At 38.2% G+C, this 20205-nt stretch overlaps 1 protein-coding gene across 2 annotated transcripts in view; it reads left to right on the top strand.

Moving 5' to 3' along the window:
* Cwc27 (CWC27 spliceosome associated protein homolog) overlaps positions 1 to 20205 on the top strand; it is a 168318-nt gene that overhangs the window by 16409 nt on the left and 131704 nt on the right. The window contains exons 7-11 of one of the 2 annotated variants that reach the window (XM_026788996.1): positions 185 to 288; positions 2085 to 2154; positions 12176 to 12255; positions 13103 to 13136; positions 16096 to 16262. In XM_026788996.1, the coding sequence (XP_026644797.1) occupies positions 185 to 288; positions 2085 to 2154; positions 12176 to 12255; positions 13103 to 13136; positions 16096 to 16262 (455 nt within the window). The remainder of the gene's footprint in view (positions 1 to 184; positions 289 to 2084; positions 2155 to 12175; positions 12256 to 13102; positions 13137 to 16095; positions 16263 to 20205) is intronic. The other variant, XM_005366588.3, reaches the window with a different exon arrangement.

Genomic DNA, 20205 nt, shown 5'->3' with positions numbered 1-20205 from the left:
ATGTTTTGGGTGATCAATGAGGCCATGTGACTGGAAGTGCACTGTGTACCCTGTGCACCACTGCACTAATAAAATTTATGTAGGGAAGATTTAGACAGCAATGTCAGTACACTTAATATTGTTTTTCATTTTGTTGTAAAATTTAAAAACTGGAATAATATCTTCAAAATGCTTCTTTTCGTAGGTTTTGTTTAATCCTTTTGATGACATCATTCCAAGAGAAATTAAAAGGCCCAAAAAAGAGAAACCAGAGGAAGAAATAAAGAAATTGAAACCCAAAGGCACAAAGTAATCATACTAGAAAGATTTTTCTTCAACTTTAATAGTGACATTATTTTACTTAATTGTTTTTGTAATCATTATTTACTTAAAAAGGAAATGTCATTGTGAATCAGAGCTAACAGAATTATAAGAGCGAGAGAGAGAAATGTGCGTTTAAAGTGAACATTTCTTTCTTTTTTTTTTTTTTTTTTTGGTTTTTCGAGACAGGGTTTCTCTGTGGTTTTGGAGCCTGTCCTGGAACTAGCTCTGTAGACCAGGCTGGTCTCGAACTCACAGAGATCCGCCTGCCTCTGCCTCCCGAGTGCTGGGATTAAAGGCGTGCGCCACCAACGCCCGGCTTAAAGTGAACATTTCTTACATGCAATGACATTATTTAACTTAAACTAAAAATTATTTTCACAGTAGCCATTTAACATGTGTTAATAAATATTTAGTATTCACTATATTTATATAGCTGAGTTATTGAGAAACATTTGCTAGTTTGTAAGTTAATGTATCCTTAGTATAAAGAATTTGGGGAGGGAAGAACACGAAAATGAATATTTTTAGTGTGTGTTATAGGATTGCATGCGCTATGTAATTACTGGTATTCAAAATAACTTTTTTATAAATATTTTTGATCAAAACCATTCTATTATTGTTTTCTTAAAAATAACAATTTATTTTTTAAAAAAGTTAGTTTATGCCAATGTTGTTTATATTTTTTCTGTTTCATTAAAAATAATATAGTTAGATTTCAACTTACCATTTTGCTAAATTGTAGCATCAAATCTATCAGTATTATATTTAGACAATTCTCTGTATGGGCCTGCGACACCTGGTTCTTAAGCAAAGTTTATTAATCTCTGAACTTTGGTCGTCTCATGGCAAATAGAGTGGTTGTTTTGAAGGTTAACTGTGTAGAAAGACACCCTGAAGTATAGGTAACCCGTGCATACTGGCTTCCCACAAAGCATATACATTAAACTGTGTTAGCAATTTGCCAAATATGAGCCAGGCACTTTAACCAACAGTAGATTTTGTCTTATGGAAAAATCACTTTTTATAGCGTTGTATATTTGATTTTCTTTGAGCCCATCATTGACTTCTTACTCCATGCTGCTAGAAGGTCATTGTCACCGGGTTAGGATACAGTGTTTCAGTATTACCATTTCACTGATGACAAGTCTGAGTTCTTTGTGTGTTTTCTGTTATCTTGTCTTCATTCAGAACAGTGAATGAAAACATCCCTTTCATTCAGAGCAAGGGATGATGTGTCATCATTGCTTGCATGTAGATGTAAAAAAAAAAAAAAAAAAAAAACTCCATTGCTACCAAATGTTTTACTTTTTCCAAAGCTCAAGAGAGTGCTTTAATAACCTACAGTTCATTTTACCCGAGATTTTGTTGTTTAATTTGAAAGACCTGAGATAATTTTTACCCATCAACTTTTTTTGTTTCTTAGTTTCAAAACATTAAGCTTTATCTGTCAGGTATTAAAATAGATTAATTACTCCCCTATAGTGCTTTCCAGGTTCCTTCTAGCTTTGATAATTATCAGAAGCTTATTTCTGACCTATATGACTGAGTGCACCACGGTAATACCCGGAGGGAATCTGTGGTAATTAGTTGAGGGTACTTGTTGAAGTGTTAGTGATCTAATTGCTTACAATTGTAGGTGCTGGAACACTTCCTCTGAAGACAAATGAAACTGTCCAAATAAAATGGTTTTGTTAGATACCTGTGTTATTGCTTGAGAATGGGATATTTATGAATTTCATCTAACTTTTCTCCTGAATTTTCTTTTCTTTCTGTTTTGATAGAAACTTTAGTTTACTTTCTTTTGGAGAAGAAGCTGAGGAGGAAGAGGAGGAAGTGAACCGAGTCAGTCAGGTAGACTCCCACTTGCCCTTTGCTTTGCATTTTTGTGTCTCCTGCTCTGCCTGGAGCAGTACAGTTGACTTCACTTACACAGTAAGCGTGTATCGTATTGCTGTGTAGAGTCATCCATACAGATTCTGAGTTGGCTTGCTCTCACAGAAACATTGTTCATATTAATTTAATTTATTCTTGATTGTTTTTGTCAGTTGAAACCAGTTTAAAGTATTTTGAATGGTTCAATTTTATGATTCAGATTTTAGTTGCTATTTGTCTTTTATTTTTCTATATGGCAATGATTATCATTATTATAACAATCAGTGACTCAATTGCTTAATATTCGTTTTAATGTTATTTCCATATATTGTGTTTGTGTCATTAATTCTCAACTAATTTCTGTCACAGCCTTTTGAGATAGATGTTGTTGTGAACCTTCTATAAATACTTAGATTTATTTGTAAGTAAAACAAAGTTCACAACAATACCTGTGGATTATAATTGTAATTGTTCAAAGTCACATACCTAGTAAGATGCTACAGCAGGAATTAACCTCTGTATGTGGCTTTCTTCAGTTTTAGTTTCTTCACAAATCATCTAGAACATTATAGTATTTTGCATGTTTTTGGAGCAGGTTGTGATATTTACATCCAAAGAAAATCACCTCCAGAGGCTTTTGGTTCCAAATGTTGTGCTTTGCATTCCTTTCTTGGAAGCAAGTGAACTTCCTGAGAATTAGATCTAGCATCTTTAGTAATTATTAAGCTTCATAACCCAGTTCTTCTGTGTTGGTTATGATGTAAGACACATGGAAAAGTACACTATAGCTGTTCTTGTCTTCTTTATCCTGTGTTTTCATCATTCATAAGCATGGCTCAGGAAGGGTCATGCTGAGCACTGAGCAGACACTTGTGCAACAGAACTTCCTGGGGAGATACTCCATATATCTACTCATCCCAGATAGGGAGCTCACAACAAACCAAAGTGTAGATACCACGGAAGTCCATCTTGGTGAACCAATGAGTTTTATTGGGGTTACTTATGGGTGAAGGGGTACTTAACAGAAGCAGAAATAACTCAGACAGCTACATGACCAAACTCATCTCAGCATGGATGACAGCTCACAAAGCTGGAAACAGCATGATGCACAGCCAGCAGGCAGCTCAACAGAGTGTCCCTTCCAAGTGGCTCAGTTAACCCAAAGCTCTTCCAAACAACTTGGGTATTGTTTTGCTTGTTCCAGATATTCTGGTTTGAGAGTCTTTTTTTAAAAAAATACTTATTTGTTATGTATACAATATTCTGTCTGTGTGTATGCCTGCTGGCCAGAAGAGGGCACCAGACCTCATTACATGTGGTTGTTGGGAATTGAACTCAGGAAGTTTGGAAGAGCAGGCAGTGCTCTTAACCTCTGAGCCATCTCTCCAGCCCCTTGTTTTATGAATCTTAATTGAAGTTTGGCTCTTCTGAGAGTGATTCTCAGTGGTCTTTATTGTTTTCCTTTGGGTGGTAAGGGCCTAGTGAATCTGGTAGGTTTCAGGGACTTCCTGAAGCTATTTTGAGTTGTTTACCTTCTGGCTTAAGAAAATAATTCCCTGCAGGAAGGTGTGCTTCAGTATCAGAGGAAACTAATACATTAACACTCTCTTATATGCTTACATTAAAACCTTATTAAAATGGGCATATGGAAAAGAGAAATTGTCCCTATATTTTGCTTGTTTTTATCATATCAATTTTAGTAATATGAGATCGGTTATTACTTACCTATAACCAGCACACTAGATTCTCGGAGAGACTGAATAATACTTTTGCCTTTCTACCTTTATTTTGATTCACTTCAAGAAATGTTTATATAATAGATTCCAAAGGTAAATTCATTTTTAAATGAAGGCTTTTCTGTTACAAACATCAAGAATTACTCTGTCACCTTGGTGTTGGAGTTATCTTCTGTAAATGCCAGTGGTTAGTGTTACATTGTTGTTGATTCAAATTTGTACCTCATCAGAATGAGAAGTACAGGATGCTATACGCCATGATTCTGGGTGTTTATTTGTGAACAGACAAAACCATAATGGCTAGATCTGGGAATTACTGGTTTTCCTTGTTTGATGTTATCTAAAGATGTCAAGTTCTGCAGGCATAGTATAGCATATCTATGGTCCTAGCACATGAAAGGCAGAGGCAGGAGGATTTCAAGTTTGAGGCCAACCTGAGCTTTATAATCCTGTCACAAGACAAGATGTCAAGTTTCCCTATGTAACTGTGCCTTTCTTATGGTGTCCCAAATCCCACTTTTCTTTTTGTTCTGGTATATTCGCTGCATTTCCTCTGTTGTTCTTCTTGTCTGCTTAAAGAGTTTGCTCCAGGGAAGGAAGTGAGAGGAGGGGAGGAAGTGGAAATTTTGATTGGTATTATTTATAAAGTAATAAAAATATTATCAGAAAAAAAAGAGTTCGCTCCACAGCTGCCTCCTCACTGCCTCTTTTCTTTGTCACTGCAGTCTCCAAGGTGAACTAGTAATGCCTTTCTTGACTATTTGCCTGTCATCAAAGTAAAAATGACACTATACTATATTCGTGTATTTCTTCTACTTAGAAAATGTTTATTTTATGTAATTCTTCAACAATTATACTGTGTAGCCACTATTCCTATTGTGTAGCTGTCAGTACTAGGGGACTTCTAATTAGGAGGTAGTGGGGTGAGAACTGGGGATACAGGTTCGTAGCTTCTTAGACCTCTGGGATGATTGTGAGTGATGCAGAAATCTCGCTAAGCCTAAGCGGTTCATGATGCAGCTGAGAAGTTTCACTGGTGCATGGGTTCTGGGTGGAGAGCTTGTGCTCAGTGCTCTTGGCCTGCTTGTTAAGGTCCAGCAGTCTTGGAGAAAGAAGATGGGAGGATGGAGTTGTCTTGTATTTTTGTTGAAATAGTGTTTCTGGTAATAAAGTAAATTTTGCTTATAATTACTTTAAGATGGACTAGGAAATTAGTTTGAAATTTTTCTGGTTAGCTAAAATTAAATGTTCAAAGCTTGTCTTCTTCTGCTGCTTTCTGTTTCCAAGGAAGAAAAATAAGATGCTTAAATTCCACTGCATACTGTGAACCTCCACTCCAAAATCAGCTTGTGTTTCTGTAAGACTGAAACCCTGGCTTCCTCTTCTGTAAACCTGACACATTCCCAACAACTGAGAAAGAATAAAAGCTTTCACTCCCCCAGGGAAGTTACAAGCTGCCATTCTCAAGGAGAATTACTCCCCCAGGGCTGTGCCACTGTGGCTCTCCACTCTGACCTTGTTCAGAAGGGAGAGGGGCTGTGATACAATCCTGCCTCATATCAGCATATCCTGGCTTGCTCACTTTCCCCTCCAGGTGTCTACTAGATACGTCTACGGATAGCTGTCCAGCTTCTCAGCCCTTGGCCAGGGTGAAACTCTATCCCCCGCACCTCGCTTCATTTGCGACTTTTCTGTTTCCTCATATCGGTTTCTCCAGAGCACCTGAGCCTCACTTCCGACTTCCAGCTGCACTGTCAGTGCTGGTGTGTTTTTGTGGTTGTTGTTTTTTAATAATTTATTTTTATGTTACATGCATTTGTGTTTTACCTGCATGTATGTCTATGTAAGGATGTTGGATCCCCTGCAACTGGAGTTACAGACAGTTTTGAGCTGCCATGTGGGTATTGGGAATTGGACCTGGGTCCTTTGTAAGAACAGCCAAAAATCGTAACCGTTGAGTCATCTCTCCAGCCCCTAGTGCATGGTGTTAAGCTTTCATTGAAGAAGTTTTTCAAATCAAACCTTTTCTTTTCTTTTTTTATAATTTGCTTATTACCCTTGTTTAAGCCTTTCATATCTCTGGCCTGGGCTGCTGCCCTATCTACCCATGGGTCTGCCATCTTCTTCCTCTTTTCCTTCTATTCATAGCTACCAGAGTTACCTTCGAGAAGTATAATGTTTCCATAGCCATGGCTTCGTTGACTCCCCACCAACCCTTCTTCCTAAATATTACTTCAGATTCAGTCACTTGAGGTAATCTTTTTTTCTTCTCAGATCCATGGAGTCAGAACTTTTTAATAAGAGGCTTGGTAAAACTATCACCAGTGAATTCCCCTGCAGTTCACAGCAGAGAAATATCAGAATCATCACAATGGGGACTCTATGTAGGTCACTGCAGCTTTCCTGTCTGAAGCATCCTGGTCCACATCTAGATGCTAGGATATATTTATTTTCAACGCTCAAAATGCCATCTTTTCTAAATGGTTTTTCCAGTGTTTCTAGATCTGATCTGGGTTTAACCTAATGTCTGTTATTCATGTTACGCTGCATTTCTTTGCAAAGCAGCCTTTTTGATTTATTATCAAGAAAGGCTGTGATTGTACTCTCTGTTCAGCATTCCAGTACTGCACTCTATACTCTTTGCTTAATGGCCGAGCATAGTTCTGGGCCATGAGCTCCTTGAAGGCAGGTTCTGTGCATCTCTGAATCAACAGTAGATTCAGTGTCGTTGGATTCACTAGATTCAATGTCATTGGGATCATACAAATTCATTGAGACTCACTTTCCCCTGACACTATGTGATCTTGAGTGATATCTTTCACTTTTAGATTTTCTTTGTGTAACATAAAAGTAAGATATACATGCTAGGTTGTGAGTAAAGGTACTTTGATACATTAAACATTCCTGAAAGACACCATTGAAGGTTGTGTCTTTAAATAGAATGGTATCTCTTATGTTATGATTGGTATTTTATTCTTGGTTTTTAAAAGCTGAATGATTTGTAATGTGATCACAATTGCTATTTAGAAGCTGCTACTCTCTTGTCCAAGCATATGGAGAGCTGTTGAGGCACCTTATCATGGGCTGGACAGAACTGGCCAGTGTCTTTCCTAAGAAGCAGCCTGAGCAAGCTCAGGGTACACGAGTCTCCCCGACCTAGTGACTAGCAGCTTCTTCCGGCCCATTTATCTGTTTCTGTTTCCATCTACCATGCAATAGACAAGTGGGTAGTTACATCTGAGAAAATAAAACAACAAAAGCAGTTTGAAATTCTCATTTAAGTCATTTTTAATTGACTTAAAGGACAGAAATTGCTCTAAGATCTGGATAAAAGCCAAATCTAATTTTGTTTGTGTTTATTTGTTCATGTGCTGTTCAGACCATGAGCTTGTTTCAAATACATTTTCCTTTTTTGGTAAAATGATACCTTGATAAGAAAAGGGAATAGACGTGGTTTTCAAATTTAGTCTCGTCCCTAAGTGTTGAAATAACTAGAGTCAGGGCCAAGTGAATCCTTTAGTGACAGAACGATTTGAAGTTTCAGTGCTTGCATGAAATTAAATATTTCTAAAAGCCTTAAAAATAATTGCTCCATTATTCACTTGCTTATCAGGTTTCTTTTTTCAGTGACTCCTCAGTGGTAAGTGCTATTCCAGAGCTAGATTGTAAGTTTGTAATTGTTACGGTCTCAACTGAGGCATTACTGTACGTGAGTGAAGAAACCCGAGTCCCCTCTGGTTTGTGGATTATCAGTGTGAGGTTACACACACTCTTTCACCTCACTCCTTTGTGCATGACAAGGTGTCTCTCCCACGTGGATTAGCTTTTCTTTATTTGCTTCAGTATCTATGTACTACCTGATGAAAACCTCTTTGAAATCATAGGATTTTATAGCTCCAAGGGATCTAGTCCAACTTCCTTTCTTTATAGCAGAGGAAACTGAGACCCTGGCTAAGTGACTTAACAGACTCACCTGTTTCCTTTTGGATAGGATTGCATGATAGAAGGGTGCAGTAATAACCATATCTCGTGCTCAGAGAAGCTCTCTGTTGACTTTCTCATGGTGTCACTATGACACGGGAAGAAATCTAACCTGGGAGATAGTGCTGTTGGATGGGGTCTAGCTAATCCAGTACTTTTGCCCAGAGGGTGCTATCTTGTCAATCTGTGCCTGATATTTTTTTTCTTTCTTTTTTTAAACTCTTAAATTGAAATGTAATACCAGTATTTGTAAATTTCTGTATGTTAGTACTGTAAGTCCGAAATATGTAGGGCAAGACAGAATAGTTGGTTTTCTTAAACTGGAGCCTGGATACTCAGGCATGTTTTTATGTCATTTTTCATTCTAGGAATTCTTATACACAGTTGCTCTTAAGGCCTTCAGTTGCTTACATGAGGGCCACTCACATTATGGAAGATAATCCCAAAGGCTGCTGGTCTAAGTTAATCACATCTACACAAAATACAGCATCTAGACCAGTGTTGCCTGTAACACTGGACAGCGTGGCCTGGAGAGGTCGCCATGTGCATGGATCACACACAGAGTCAGAGCCCAGATACCAGTGTTGTTCCTCTCTGTCAACATGCCTTCTAGCTCTTTCTGCCTTAATCTTCCTTCTTGTAGTCTGTTTTGCTGCTATGCTGTTTTTTCTTATTTTGTTGCTTCTTGATTTTTCAGTATGAAGTTCCAGGTCCATCCCACTCACTGTTCATTTTTAGGTATGCTAGCAGTCAGTTTTGACTTTCTTGCGAAGCTTTTTTTGTGGAGTTTGCTAAGTATATTTAGCCTTGTTTTCAACATCTAAACCCTTTAGCCAAATGATGACCTTAAAATAGGTCATTCAGGAAGAATTAGCATTAAAGGGAGAGTCAGACTTCTGTTCCAATCTGAGACTCTTCTAAGTTTTTCCATTCTTCCTAGTTACTGTGTGCTTCAGTAGTTCACTGCAGTGGGAAAGGGTTTGTGTTTAAAATCTGCTTTTGATCCTCTATCTCCATGCTAGACCAGTTTTAGAAGTTAGTTAATATCTAGAGTGCTAATGATTATTCAACTTAATTTGTGAGTTCTTCCTGTTTTTAGGGCTTACTTTAAAAACTGTGAAACAAGTTTATTCTTTTTTCTTTAAGCTCTTTAAAATGAATTTTCCTTTAAGAGCTCAGCAAGAATCTTTCTTTTTCCTTTTCTCTCTTTCTTTTGTGTTCATTTCAGACACAGGGTCTTGCTCAGTAGACCTGGCTAGCCTCAAATATGCAGTCTTCCTGTTTAGTCTCCTAAAGGTTGGGATTATAGCATGCAACACTGTACTTGGGAAGAACTTTCTTTTTTAAATAGTAATTATTTTAAATTGACAAACAAAATTATATATATTGTATATAACATAACGTTTTAAAATGTGTATGTAGAGTAGGATGTCTGAGTTGAGCTAATTAACACATACCCATTTCATATAGCACATACATACTGTAGTAAGAACATTTAAAATCTTTCTGTGGAAAGATGGCTCTGTGGTTAAAAGCACTTGTTCAGAGGACTCAGGTTTGGGTCCCAGCACCCTCGTGGCAATTCAGAATTGCCTGTAACTCTAGTTGCAGGTGATCCATTCTGACCTTGAGGTCACCAGGCATGAAGGGGCTGCACAAACATACAAACAAGCAAGACACTCCTACATATAAAATAAATAAAGAACAAATACAAATAAAATCTGTGATTTTCAGGAATGCAAATTAGCATTACAAATTTTGTGCGTGCATTTAGTTTTCTTTTGGGAAATAGATGAGGCTGCTATTTAATTTTGTAGCTGAGTGTTCTGAGATTCTAGAAAGTTTATTGCTTTTACAATTCTAAGTTTTGAGCTAAAAGGTATATGATTGTGGGATATTAGATTTTGAAATTCATTTGATCAGATTGCCATCTTTTGCTGTCATTACTATTTTGAGATAGGGCCTCAGGCTGTTGCCTCAGTGGCCTTTACCTCCAGGGCCTCAGCGACCCTGCTGCTCAGCCTGAGAAGCTATGACTGAGCCCAGGCGGGGGTCACTTAGAGCAGCACCCGTGGTATTGTCCCATGTCCTTTGTGCTGTGTTCCCTTCTGTTTGTGAGCCACGTTTTCAGTCTTTATAGTTAGACAAAGGAATTAATGAGTAGTTAGTTGAACTATTGCCCTTTCAGTAAGAACTTTAAAAGACACTGTGGAATTAGTTATTTCTGAAGTGGGCTTGAGTTGCCGATGTGAAGTTTGGTTTCCACTGAATTACAGGAAGTGAGATATATCCCAAATAAAAATGTTTTCTTGGCCTCATACCGATAAATCTGCTGACCAATGAAGATGCAAGATCAGATTCTTCTAAAACGGTGTTTCTAGTAGTAAGGCAAAACAAAACAGATGATACAGGAAAACCAAAACAGCTAAAGATGCCATAGAATTCAGAAAAACCCAGACTTTAAACTCTTTAAAGTTAGATTGTAGTTATGGTTACTGATGATTTTCAAAACCCTGGTGATGGTATATTATGTCCTTAACTAAAAAGTGCTTCTGTGCTCAGAACGTAGCTTCAGGGAACACTTGGCTAAGTCCATATGAGGACCTGGGTAAATCCCCAGAACTGACACCTCCACCCTAAGGAGCAGAGGGTATTCTGTGGGCCTGATGAGTCTTCAGACAGCGGTAGTAGTCTGGGCACTAACCCCTCCCCCGCCCATCCCTAAAGGGATGATTAAAATCAGAGAGACAAGAATGTTGTGTTCTGCGGCCACAGGCACTGCCATCTACTCGCCCCTCTGCACTGTCCCACTGCACCATTGCTATGTAAGAGGGGCTTAGAGCTTGATCCAGTGTTTGAAGCTTTACAGAGGACAGCGCCCTGAACTGTGTGTCTTTAGAAGATTTGTAAAACCTGACTCTGAGAAACTGCTGTGAGAGCTGGAGACTCTGCACGTGTATATAGATATTTTTAGCAATGAAGCATAGGCCGAGACTGCAAAATAATAATTAAAAAAACAGCCTTAAGCTATATGTTTATTTTACTTGATTTGATCTTCAAAGCCCAGAAAATCACATGTTAATACAGAAATATTTAAATCATAATTATTTGTCATGGAAGCATATTTTTAAAGATATATACCCATCTTAGAGTAATACATCAAATTTAGGGCCCGTTCACAAATTAATCAGTGAAACAGAAGGCCAATTTAGAATATTCCCATATGCAATAGGGAAATATATAGGCTAGGACTTGCAGTGCTTGGTATCTATGGGGACCTAAATGACATAGAAATAGATCCATTTAGACTCTTGGTGTGTTCATTTAAATCCTGATCCTCTTCCACTGACTGGCGCTGTGACTCCTGATTACTAGCTTAATGACATCAAACTGTCTGCTAATGTGGCTATGTGCTACATCGTGTATTTCCATTAGAGAGAAGAGGAAGGGAAGAAGTGCAGTGTGTAGCACTGTGACTGGCACCAATGCACTCTTGATAAATTAGAACAATAGCAGTAATTCTTATAGTTCTACTTCTTGTGTAACGTTTTGTAGGAATGATTCCTCATTTGTTTTTGCCTATAAAAATGTCATTATTGAGAAGTGAACTTTTGGAAATAAAGCACTTACTTCCAAATTTGGTCTCTGATAGGTGTTTGAGAGACTCCTGAGTATCTGCCCTCCATTTGTTAACTAGCAACCTCATCTGATTGCTTGTGGATGCTTCCTAAAAGTTGTCTTGTTCAGCATAGACTGTATATGGAAGGAGAGTAGTGTGCATTTATCTTAGTTTATTCTTGTAAGTTTCTGTGTATGGATTGTAGGAATTACTCAGTTGTATGTAAATCATAAGCACTCAGAGCTGGCAAGCCACAGTGCATTTTAACAGTGTCACTTTTTGTTGGGAAAGATGATTCTAAAAAAGTATTTTTTGAGCATGCCTGTAATCCCAGCACAAGAAATGCCAAGGAGGAAAGATTATGAGTTCTAGATCAATCTGGGCTGGTTAGAGAACTCAAGGCCATCTTGGGCTAGGACTAGATGGTAGGACTGCATCTTAAAAAAAAAAACAAATAAAAATTAATAATTTAAACAAATAAAAATCTTATTCTCAGTCAGCAAAAGCATTCTTATTTTTAAAACTTTGGTTATAATGAGCCTTTCAGTAACATGTCTCTTGCTAATCATACTATGTCCTTACTAAATTTCATGTAAATTAATCACTATTCATTTTGAAAACTTTTAGTTTCCTGCTCTCAACTATATTGTGTATTCTTTCCCAGAGCATGAAGGGGAGAAGCAAAAGCAGCCATGACTTGCTTAAGGACGATCCGCACCTCAGCTCTGTCCCAGCTGTGGAAAGGTTGGTGCAGTGCCGAAACTGGACTTTTGTTTTTAGACTGTATCTCATTCTCTTGCGTTCTTTGCTTTCTTTATTGTTTCTGTGCTAGAGTTCATAAAATAAATTTCTTAAGCCTAGTCAAAACAATAATACATTTTGATAAATGATTAATCTTAGGCTAGACTAAATACTAGAAACTGTTGTAATAATTTCATGTTGCGTTTGATCTGTCTTTGGGGCATTTTTGTTTGGGGATCATGAGTAAGCATTAGAGTGCAAGGCTACTGGCAGAAGTGACTTCATTCTGGACCAATTTACTGTGTGTAAATTCTTACAACTTTCATAGTTGATAGATATCTGTCTTAATTGTCTTTGTTGTTTCTGTTTGAGAGGTGAGATATTAATTAGTGTTAAATGTATTAATTACATATGATATATTGGCCAGTGTCTTAGAGATAAAAAAAATGTTGTATTGAGATTAACTCATCTTCAAAAATTCTATTTCCAAATATTGTTTTCTTAGTATCCTTTTAATTTGTAGGATATGGTCTCTTTAGCCAGAACCTTTTAAGCTATAGAAAAATTATTTTCTGCAAATGAAACAGCACGATAGTGGTTGTTTGTATTAAAAAAAAAAATCCAGGGAATTTGCTTATCTGCTAATGGAGCATGTCTGCTCCTCTGTTTATAAATGGTGACTTCTTTGAGCTTGTTCCCATCTGTTGTACAGTGCTGTTCTGAGAGTGCTATGTGGAAAAACAGAACAAGACATTAATTCTAGCAAACTAGTTATGAATTCCAGTCTACTCTTGCTGTTATTAATTTCACTATGAAGCTAAAATGTGTTTGTCTTTACTTATTTTTGTAGTGAAAAAGATGACGCAGCGGGAGATTTAGAAGATGTGAGTACTCATTTTAGTACAAATAGAGCTTGGTCAGAGTTCTACAAACAAATTATGTTTTCTTTAAAAACATATAAATACCTGAAATTTTTAAAATGAAATAATTTCTTTTGCTATTAGATTATTTACTTCCAAATAGATTTGCATATTTCCCCATAGAATTGCAATCTTACATATGAATTTCTGTCTTGCCTTTTCTCTGTTTCATACCATTATGTGAATACTCTAATTTTAGATGTTTTGATTTTATTTATGTTAAAAGTTTAAAAGTGATGACTGGGTATCCTTTATGCTACGGGAAGTCCATGGAGGAGTTATTTATAATAGTATATTCCTATTTACACCCGTATTGGAGATGATGCTCTTTTAAGGTGGTACCTTTAGTACTAGCTAACAATGATAAATACAGAAGGAGAAGCCCGTGAGGAGACTCAGTAGGTAAAGGTACTTGTTGTCAAGCCTGAGGACAGGAGCTCAGTTTCCTTACTCACAGGGTAGAGAGAGAGAAAGGATCTACACATTCAAGCTGTGGCAAGTGTACATCTACACACACACACACACAAATATAGTAAAAATTAAGATAAACAGAAGGGAGGTTTTCTTGTCCTATGTGAATGGTAAAGGTTTTCAAGTTATATAAATCCTATGTTAGGATAAAACCTATTGTTGCATACTTTGCATAATTCAAAAGAAAGTATGTAATTTAGCATGTACAGAGATTTACCACAATCAAAAAGGGGATTCCCTGATTAGCTATAACAGAGAGAATGAATATCTGCTTTGGTAGGAAAACATCCTGGGAGAAGAGAAACTTGGATCGAGCTGGGAAGGTAGAGCATGGATGCTCAGCTAAGCAGAGATCACACCTTGTTCAGGAAGTACAAGTTAAGCTTTAAAGTTTGGAGAAACTTGCTGTGTGGAGAAGTGAGAGGGCTGAATATAAAGGACTGACCCGTGCCAGTCTCCTGAGTAAAAGAGTATGTTATATTCCTGGAGCCAACAACAGGCCAGTATGACCAGTGTCGTGATGAGGAAAGAGGGATGGAGGATGGCATGCCGCACACAGTGGTATCACAGTGCCAAGGAGTTTGGGGTTCATCTTAGAGGTGATGAATAACAGTGGGATGGTACTGGTTAAGAAGAAGGGTGCCGCAGCCGACTTTGCATTGTAGAACTTGTCATTGACAGCATTGCAGAGGAATGAGAGGAAGGAGCCCAGGGGAAAAGGAGTGCAGGAAAGCTGCTGAAGGAGGAACACTTTGAGGAGGGAGATGAGGACAGAGTCAAAGAGAACCACAAGTTTCTGGCTTGGTGGCCTTGTTAGCAAGGTACCAAACATAGAACTGACTTGAGGCTGGGTGGTAGATAAAAATTAATTAACAATTTGTATGTTTTGAGTTTAGTTACCTTGAAGACATCTAGTTATAATAATAAGGGCTAGAAAATAGGGCTTTATTCTTCAGTTTATGGGTAGGGTGAGGTCACTTCAGGAGAGTGCTTGTTCTCTAACCTGCTTTAGATCCTAGAGCCTTTTAATGTGTGTGTCCTTTCCCCAGAAAGTGTCTTATTGTCACAAATAAAATCTTATGACTTTGCAAAGATCTATTTTATATCTGCTGAGGCCCAAACATGTCAGGTATAACTTAACCATCTCGCCAAACACATGCAACTTTTGTCCACAGAGATTTTTGGTTCAGTTAAGTCCGCAACAAGACTTGGGATTTATGTAATCAAGTAATAATTTGATTGATTCTGTACTGATACTTTGCAATATGAAAATCAATATATGTATATACATATGTGGGGTTTTTTTTTGTTTGTTTTTGTTTTGTTGAGACAGGCTCTAACCATATAGTCCTGGCTGGGCTGGAACTTGCTCTGTAGGTCAAGCTGGCTTCCAACTCTTAGAGAAGGGGCTGCCTCTGATGCTGCTTCCCAAGTGCAAGGATTAAAGATATGTGCCATTGTGCCTAGGTAGATTTTATTTTTTTAACAAATAATTTGGGAAGTCAGGGAACCAGACTTTGAAAAACACTGCTGTAGGGGTTCATAACCCTCAAGTCAAGAAGCCTGTCTCGCTGTGTCTTGGCAGGCCAAGAAATCTTAGGAGATAAATAACCCCTTTGTCGTAGGTTCTTCTTTGTCTTCCTTTTCTCTCCTCTTTAGTAATGCTGGGAGCTATTCTAAAAGATGAATATAAAATAGTAGGCAAATAGACCAGACTTTTCGCTTTCCTGGAGTATTCTCCTTAATTGTCTGAGAAAAAAACGTAAACAATAAGTGCTATAGAAATAAGGAGGAAAGAAGAATATGAGATGGGAAGGGTTATGTATTATTTTATATTTTTTTCTTCTGTTAATAGTAAAGTCAAGATACATCACTAAGGGGGTAGGAGAAGAAAAAAGCCAACATTGGGATATCTAGAATAAGAGTGTTCCAGTCTAAAGAGAACGACACTAAGGAGACTCTGTCAGGGAGAAGGTAGCCAGCCTCCGGTGAGCCATGCTTTCAGAAGGTAGTTACTGCTGAATCTTAGGTTAGAAGCCTAAGGGGGTTTGGCTTGGTTTGGTTTTGCTGTGGTGCAGGGCACACTGGTGGGTTTTGCCGAAGGTGCTTAAGTCTCAGTGACTGCAGTTCACCTCTTCTAGTTGAATGAATTCCTGGTTGATGTTATGCTGGCCAAGCCCTCAGAACCACATTTCCTGCGGGGATGAGGATGAGACTGGGGGTGCAGAGGGAGTGCCACACAGACAACTGGTGTAAAGTGAGCTGCTCATCCCTCTCGGGATCCCATCATATGTTACTAGCCTGGAGCAGGATACTAGGGCTATCCTAGTGGAAGAAGAGTCTTCAGGCCCTTACTGGTTTAAAACTAAACATGGTCTAGAACCCAGCAAGCATCTAAGATGAGTCTCTGGAAGAGCAAGGGAGCGGAATGCCTAGAAGATACTCATTTTAGTTTTTCCAGGGTGGCGAGGATGAGAGTGCGGAGCATGATGAATGCATTGATGCTGATGAAAAGACCCTGATGAGAGAAAGGATTGCAAAAAGGTTAAAAAAAGACACAAGTGAAAATGTGAAATCAGCTGGAGAGGGCGCAGTAGAAAAGAAGCCGGCGAGCCGTAGGTAAGTCAGCCATTGTCCTTTGGCAACTGCAATTCCGTCTGTTTGCTTCTCTTACCTGGAGCTGAGTGCTCCGCTCCTGAATTTTTAAACTCGCAATGGCATAATGCTAACTGTTAGGCTGTGGGAAATCAGCTGCTTTGGGGCCTTTAAACAGAATCAAAGGAATTTAATGTACAGTAAACAGTATATTGGCTGTATGTATGAGATTGTATTTGTTCAGAAATGTGAACTTTGAGTGATTTGTATAAGAAAGACATCCTCAAAAGCTTTAGGGGAGTAAAATTGGTCCAAATTGGTGAGTAAAGGGCCCTGAAACCATTCTTAGACATCTTTTCAAGTCTGATTGGCTAAAACTTACTGGGCTCTCTAATCATCGGCATTGTAAAGTAAATTCCAGTGAATGCTGGAAGTCTGTCTGGTGTTAAAAGTTTGTTAGATTTTACTTTTCTGAAATTCAGCTCAAGTAAAACCCCTCCCTTCCTAGATGATTCTTTATTATAGCTCTAGGATATATACATCTTAACTATCACTGCTCTACAGCATCACGGGATGTCTTTTATTCAGTTGATCTGTGCAATACAATAAAAGAACATAGAAATGTGTGTGTGTGTGTGTGTGTGTGTGTGTGTGCATGCTCACGCACATGTGCATGTGTGTATTTCCCAGCCTTCTGTGGGAAGCTCTAAGATCAAGGCATTTCCTTTGTAGAGGTCCCTCAGTATTTGCTTTGTTTAACCAAAAATAAAAGTGATCCCCAGAAATGTCTACTGATCACATTTCTTTTGTGATCAGAAGTGGAACTGAGAGCTCAGAGTGATGGCTCACACCTTTAATCACAGCGCTCAGGAGGCAGAGGCAGAGGCAGAGGCAGAGGCAGATTTAAGTTAGAGGCCAGAGTGGACTACATAGTGAGTTACAGGAAAGACAGGGCTACACAGAGAGACCTCGTCTTGAAAAAACGAAGCAAAACAAAACAGAACAAAAATAAGAAGAAAAAAACTGATGAAGGTTCTGACTTTAAAAAAAAACTTCCTATTAGTCATGGTTTTAGAAGCTGAAGTTCAAGATCGAACTACTTAACAAATTTGATTTTTTTTTCATGTGGTGGAGAAGACCCGGGATGGCTCTTTTTCTTAACAGAACATCAGGTTGGAGGGCCACCAGCATTTGATAAGGAAAGAAGAGATGGAAAGATATGGGAGGCTTTGGTCAGTGACTGAGCCTGAAAGCTGGCAACTGACTGAACTAGTTACGCTAAAGCAGTGCTTCTCAACCTGTGGGTCGCAACCCCTTGGCGTCAAGCGACCATTTCAGAGGGTTTGCTTATGACCATTGGAAGACACAGATTATTTACATTATAATTCATAACAGTAGCAAAATTACAGTTATGAAATAACAACGAAGATAATTTTATGGTTGGTGTCAACATATATTAAAGGGTCGCAGCGTTAGGAAGGTGGAGAGCCACCACTCTTCTTTCTAGAAGAGTGAGGTGATATTTGAGTCAGAGGCACTGTGGAGCTTGTCATTTTGTCTTTTTCTGATGATGATTTCTTACATAGTTACAGCCTAGGAAATATCTAGTTATCCTAACAGTTTTTCTGTTTTTATAAATGAATATAATTTGCATATTTTAAACCATAAAATACTAAGAGTACTTTGTACAGTCACTGTATTAGGAAAAACCCTTATTAAAGTACTTGCAAGTCTACCCAGGAAAATGAATTTCAGAAAACTAATTCTCTAAAAGTAATTTTAAAATTTTAGGTAAGGATGGTAAGAGGAGAAATCTGTTGCTGCAGGTCACCCTCTGACTTCCACATCTGTAGAGGTCATTTTAAATAAGTACGTTTACTTTTGAAGTTTTGCATAAACATAAGCATTGTGAATATGGATTGGTCTGTGTCCCTAGAAGATAGGAAGCTGACATTACCTTAAGCACTCCTCCGTTCGCTCAGACCTTTGCAGTCACCTCCTGTAGCCACCCTTAGAAGAGCCCTACTGCTGAACAAGCTAACTAGAATCCTTGTTATAGGGGCCTAAACACTTTAAACTCCCGTTTACTCCCATGTGCATCCAGGGCTGGGTAAAAGTTTGAGATGCACATGTCAGCCCACAGCTGGCTGGCAGTTAAGGGCACTACTTAAGTCCTAGCTGAAAGCGTAACTGTAAGGGATCGCTTTTGTCCTGTAGGTGGCACTCAGTGGCTACAAGTTAGTCATGAAAAAACAAATTGAGTATTCTGCTCTGCTTATTTATTTCTAGCCTTTGTGTTCTGATTCAAAATAAATCGCTAAACATTGAAGTCAGATGGAGCAAATATCATTTGCTGTGGTGCTTGCAGTCATTATGCAACCACTGTCTTTTTTGCGTAATTTCTTAATTTTTAATGTGTAAAAGTGTAATCATAATGCCAAGCAGCTAGACAGAAATATTAAAGTCAAGGATGAAGACCTTATGGATTAGTTAGGCTTTAAATTATGAGATGTGTTATTATAAAGTCATAAGCAATATATTCTAACTCCTGAGGCCTAATGTCACTAAATTTAGTTTTTGTTTCGTCATCGTCCTCTTTTGAATTTGCAATATATGACTAGGATGACTCTTGGAATTTTGAATTATTTTCCCCTCGAGGATTTCTAGACCTCCTGATAAAAGAAAGTAAAAGTCTCAGATTTGCATGAGTCTTATCACACATGTTCTGCTTTGGATTATAAGTTTTTCCATGGCACATAAGTTTTGCTCTCTTTTTAAATTAAAAGGTAACTTGATAATTAAATTTCAAAAAAGTTAATACACTTTAAAATGATGGTACAATTTTTAAAGGATAGGAAAACTTAAAAGATCAAGCCAGGCTGTTGGTGGACACCTTTAATATCAGCACTTGGGAGGCAGAGGCAGGAGGATCTCAATGAGTTCGAGGCCAGCCTGGTCTACAGAGATAGTTCCAATACAACCAAAGCTGTTACACAGATAAACCCTGTCTTAAAAAACTGAAGAAAAGATCAAAACCCGTGGGCCTTCTAGCCAGGCAACTTCCAGCCTTAGAAGCGTCTGCAGGGTGTCCCCACTGTAGACTCAGGACCATGATAGGCAATGAGTGGAACTGAACCATCAGAGGACACGGCTTCCTTTTACTCTCTCTTATCTTTTGTGGATTGAAGCAAGAAGTGAGACAAAAAGAAATAGAAATGCATGAATTAAATTCTGGATAATTGGCCCACATATAATACTTGCAATTATGTCTTTGATCTGGAGTAACAGTGGTCTAAATATATTTTCAGGAAATGTTGTGGCTGGGCAGCAGATACTAAAGCCAAACTCAGTCCTGGTTTGAATATTTTCCTTCTTTTACCAGAACTTGATGCTGACTTTTTTTTTTAATATATATCGCCTAACTATCCACTCTATTCTTAACTTTAATCTAAAATATTTGTTACTCTTATGCTAGACACTGTGTAAGAACTATTATGTGCTAGGTTTGGAAAACATGAAAATACAAGAGAAATGGGTTTGTCTGCTAATGTTCATTGTCTAATTGGTGTTGTCGGATGCATCTCCCAAAGTTCAGGTGCAGCCGTACTGAGGGATGAAGGACTGAAGGAATGACTACCAGGACAGGAGGGCAATAGTACTAATTAGTTATCTGGGCAATGGATTACTGAGAAAAGATTTTGCTTACCTCATGATCCCTCTCACACATGAATGCATGAGCACACACATACACACATACACACATACACACACACACACACACACACACACACTCACACACATTCATGCATGCATGAGCACACACATACACATACACAAACACACTCACACACATGCATACATGAGCGCACGCACACACACACTCACCACACACACACACACTCACACATGCGTGCATGAGCACACACATACACACACACTCACACACATTCATGCATGCATGAGCACA

Source organism: Microtus ochrogaster, unplaced genomic scaffold, assembly GCF_000317375.1.
Source record: "Microtus ochrogaster isolate Prairie Vole_2 unplaced genomic scaffold, MicOch1.0 UNK11, whole genome shotgun sequence".
NCBI lineage: Eukaryota > Metazoa > Chordata > Mammalia > Rodentia > Cricetidae > Microtus > Microtus ochrogaster.
This window is presented reverse-complemented; position numbering and strand designations above follow the sequence as displayed.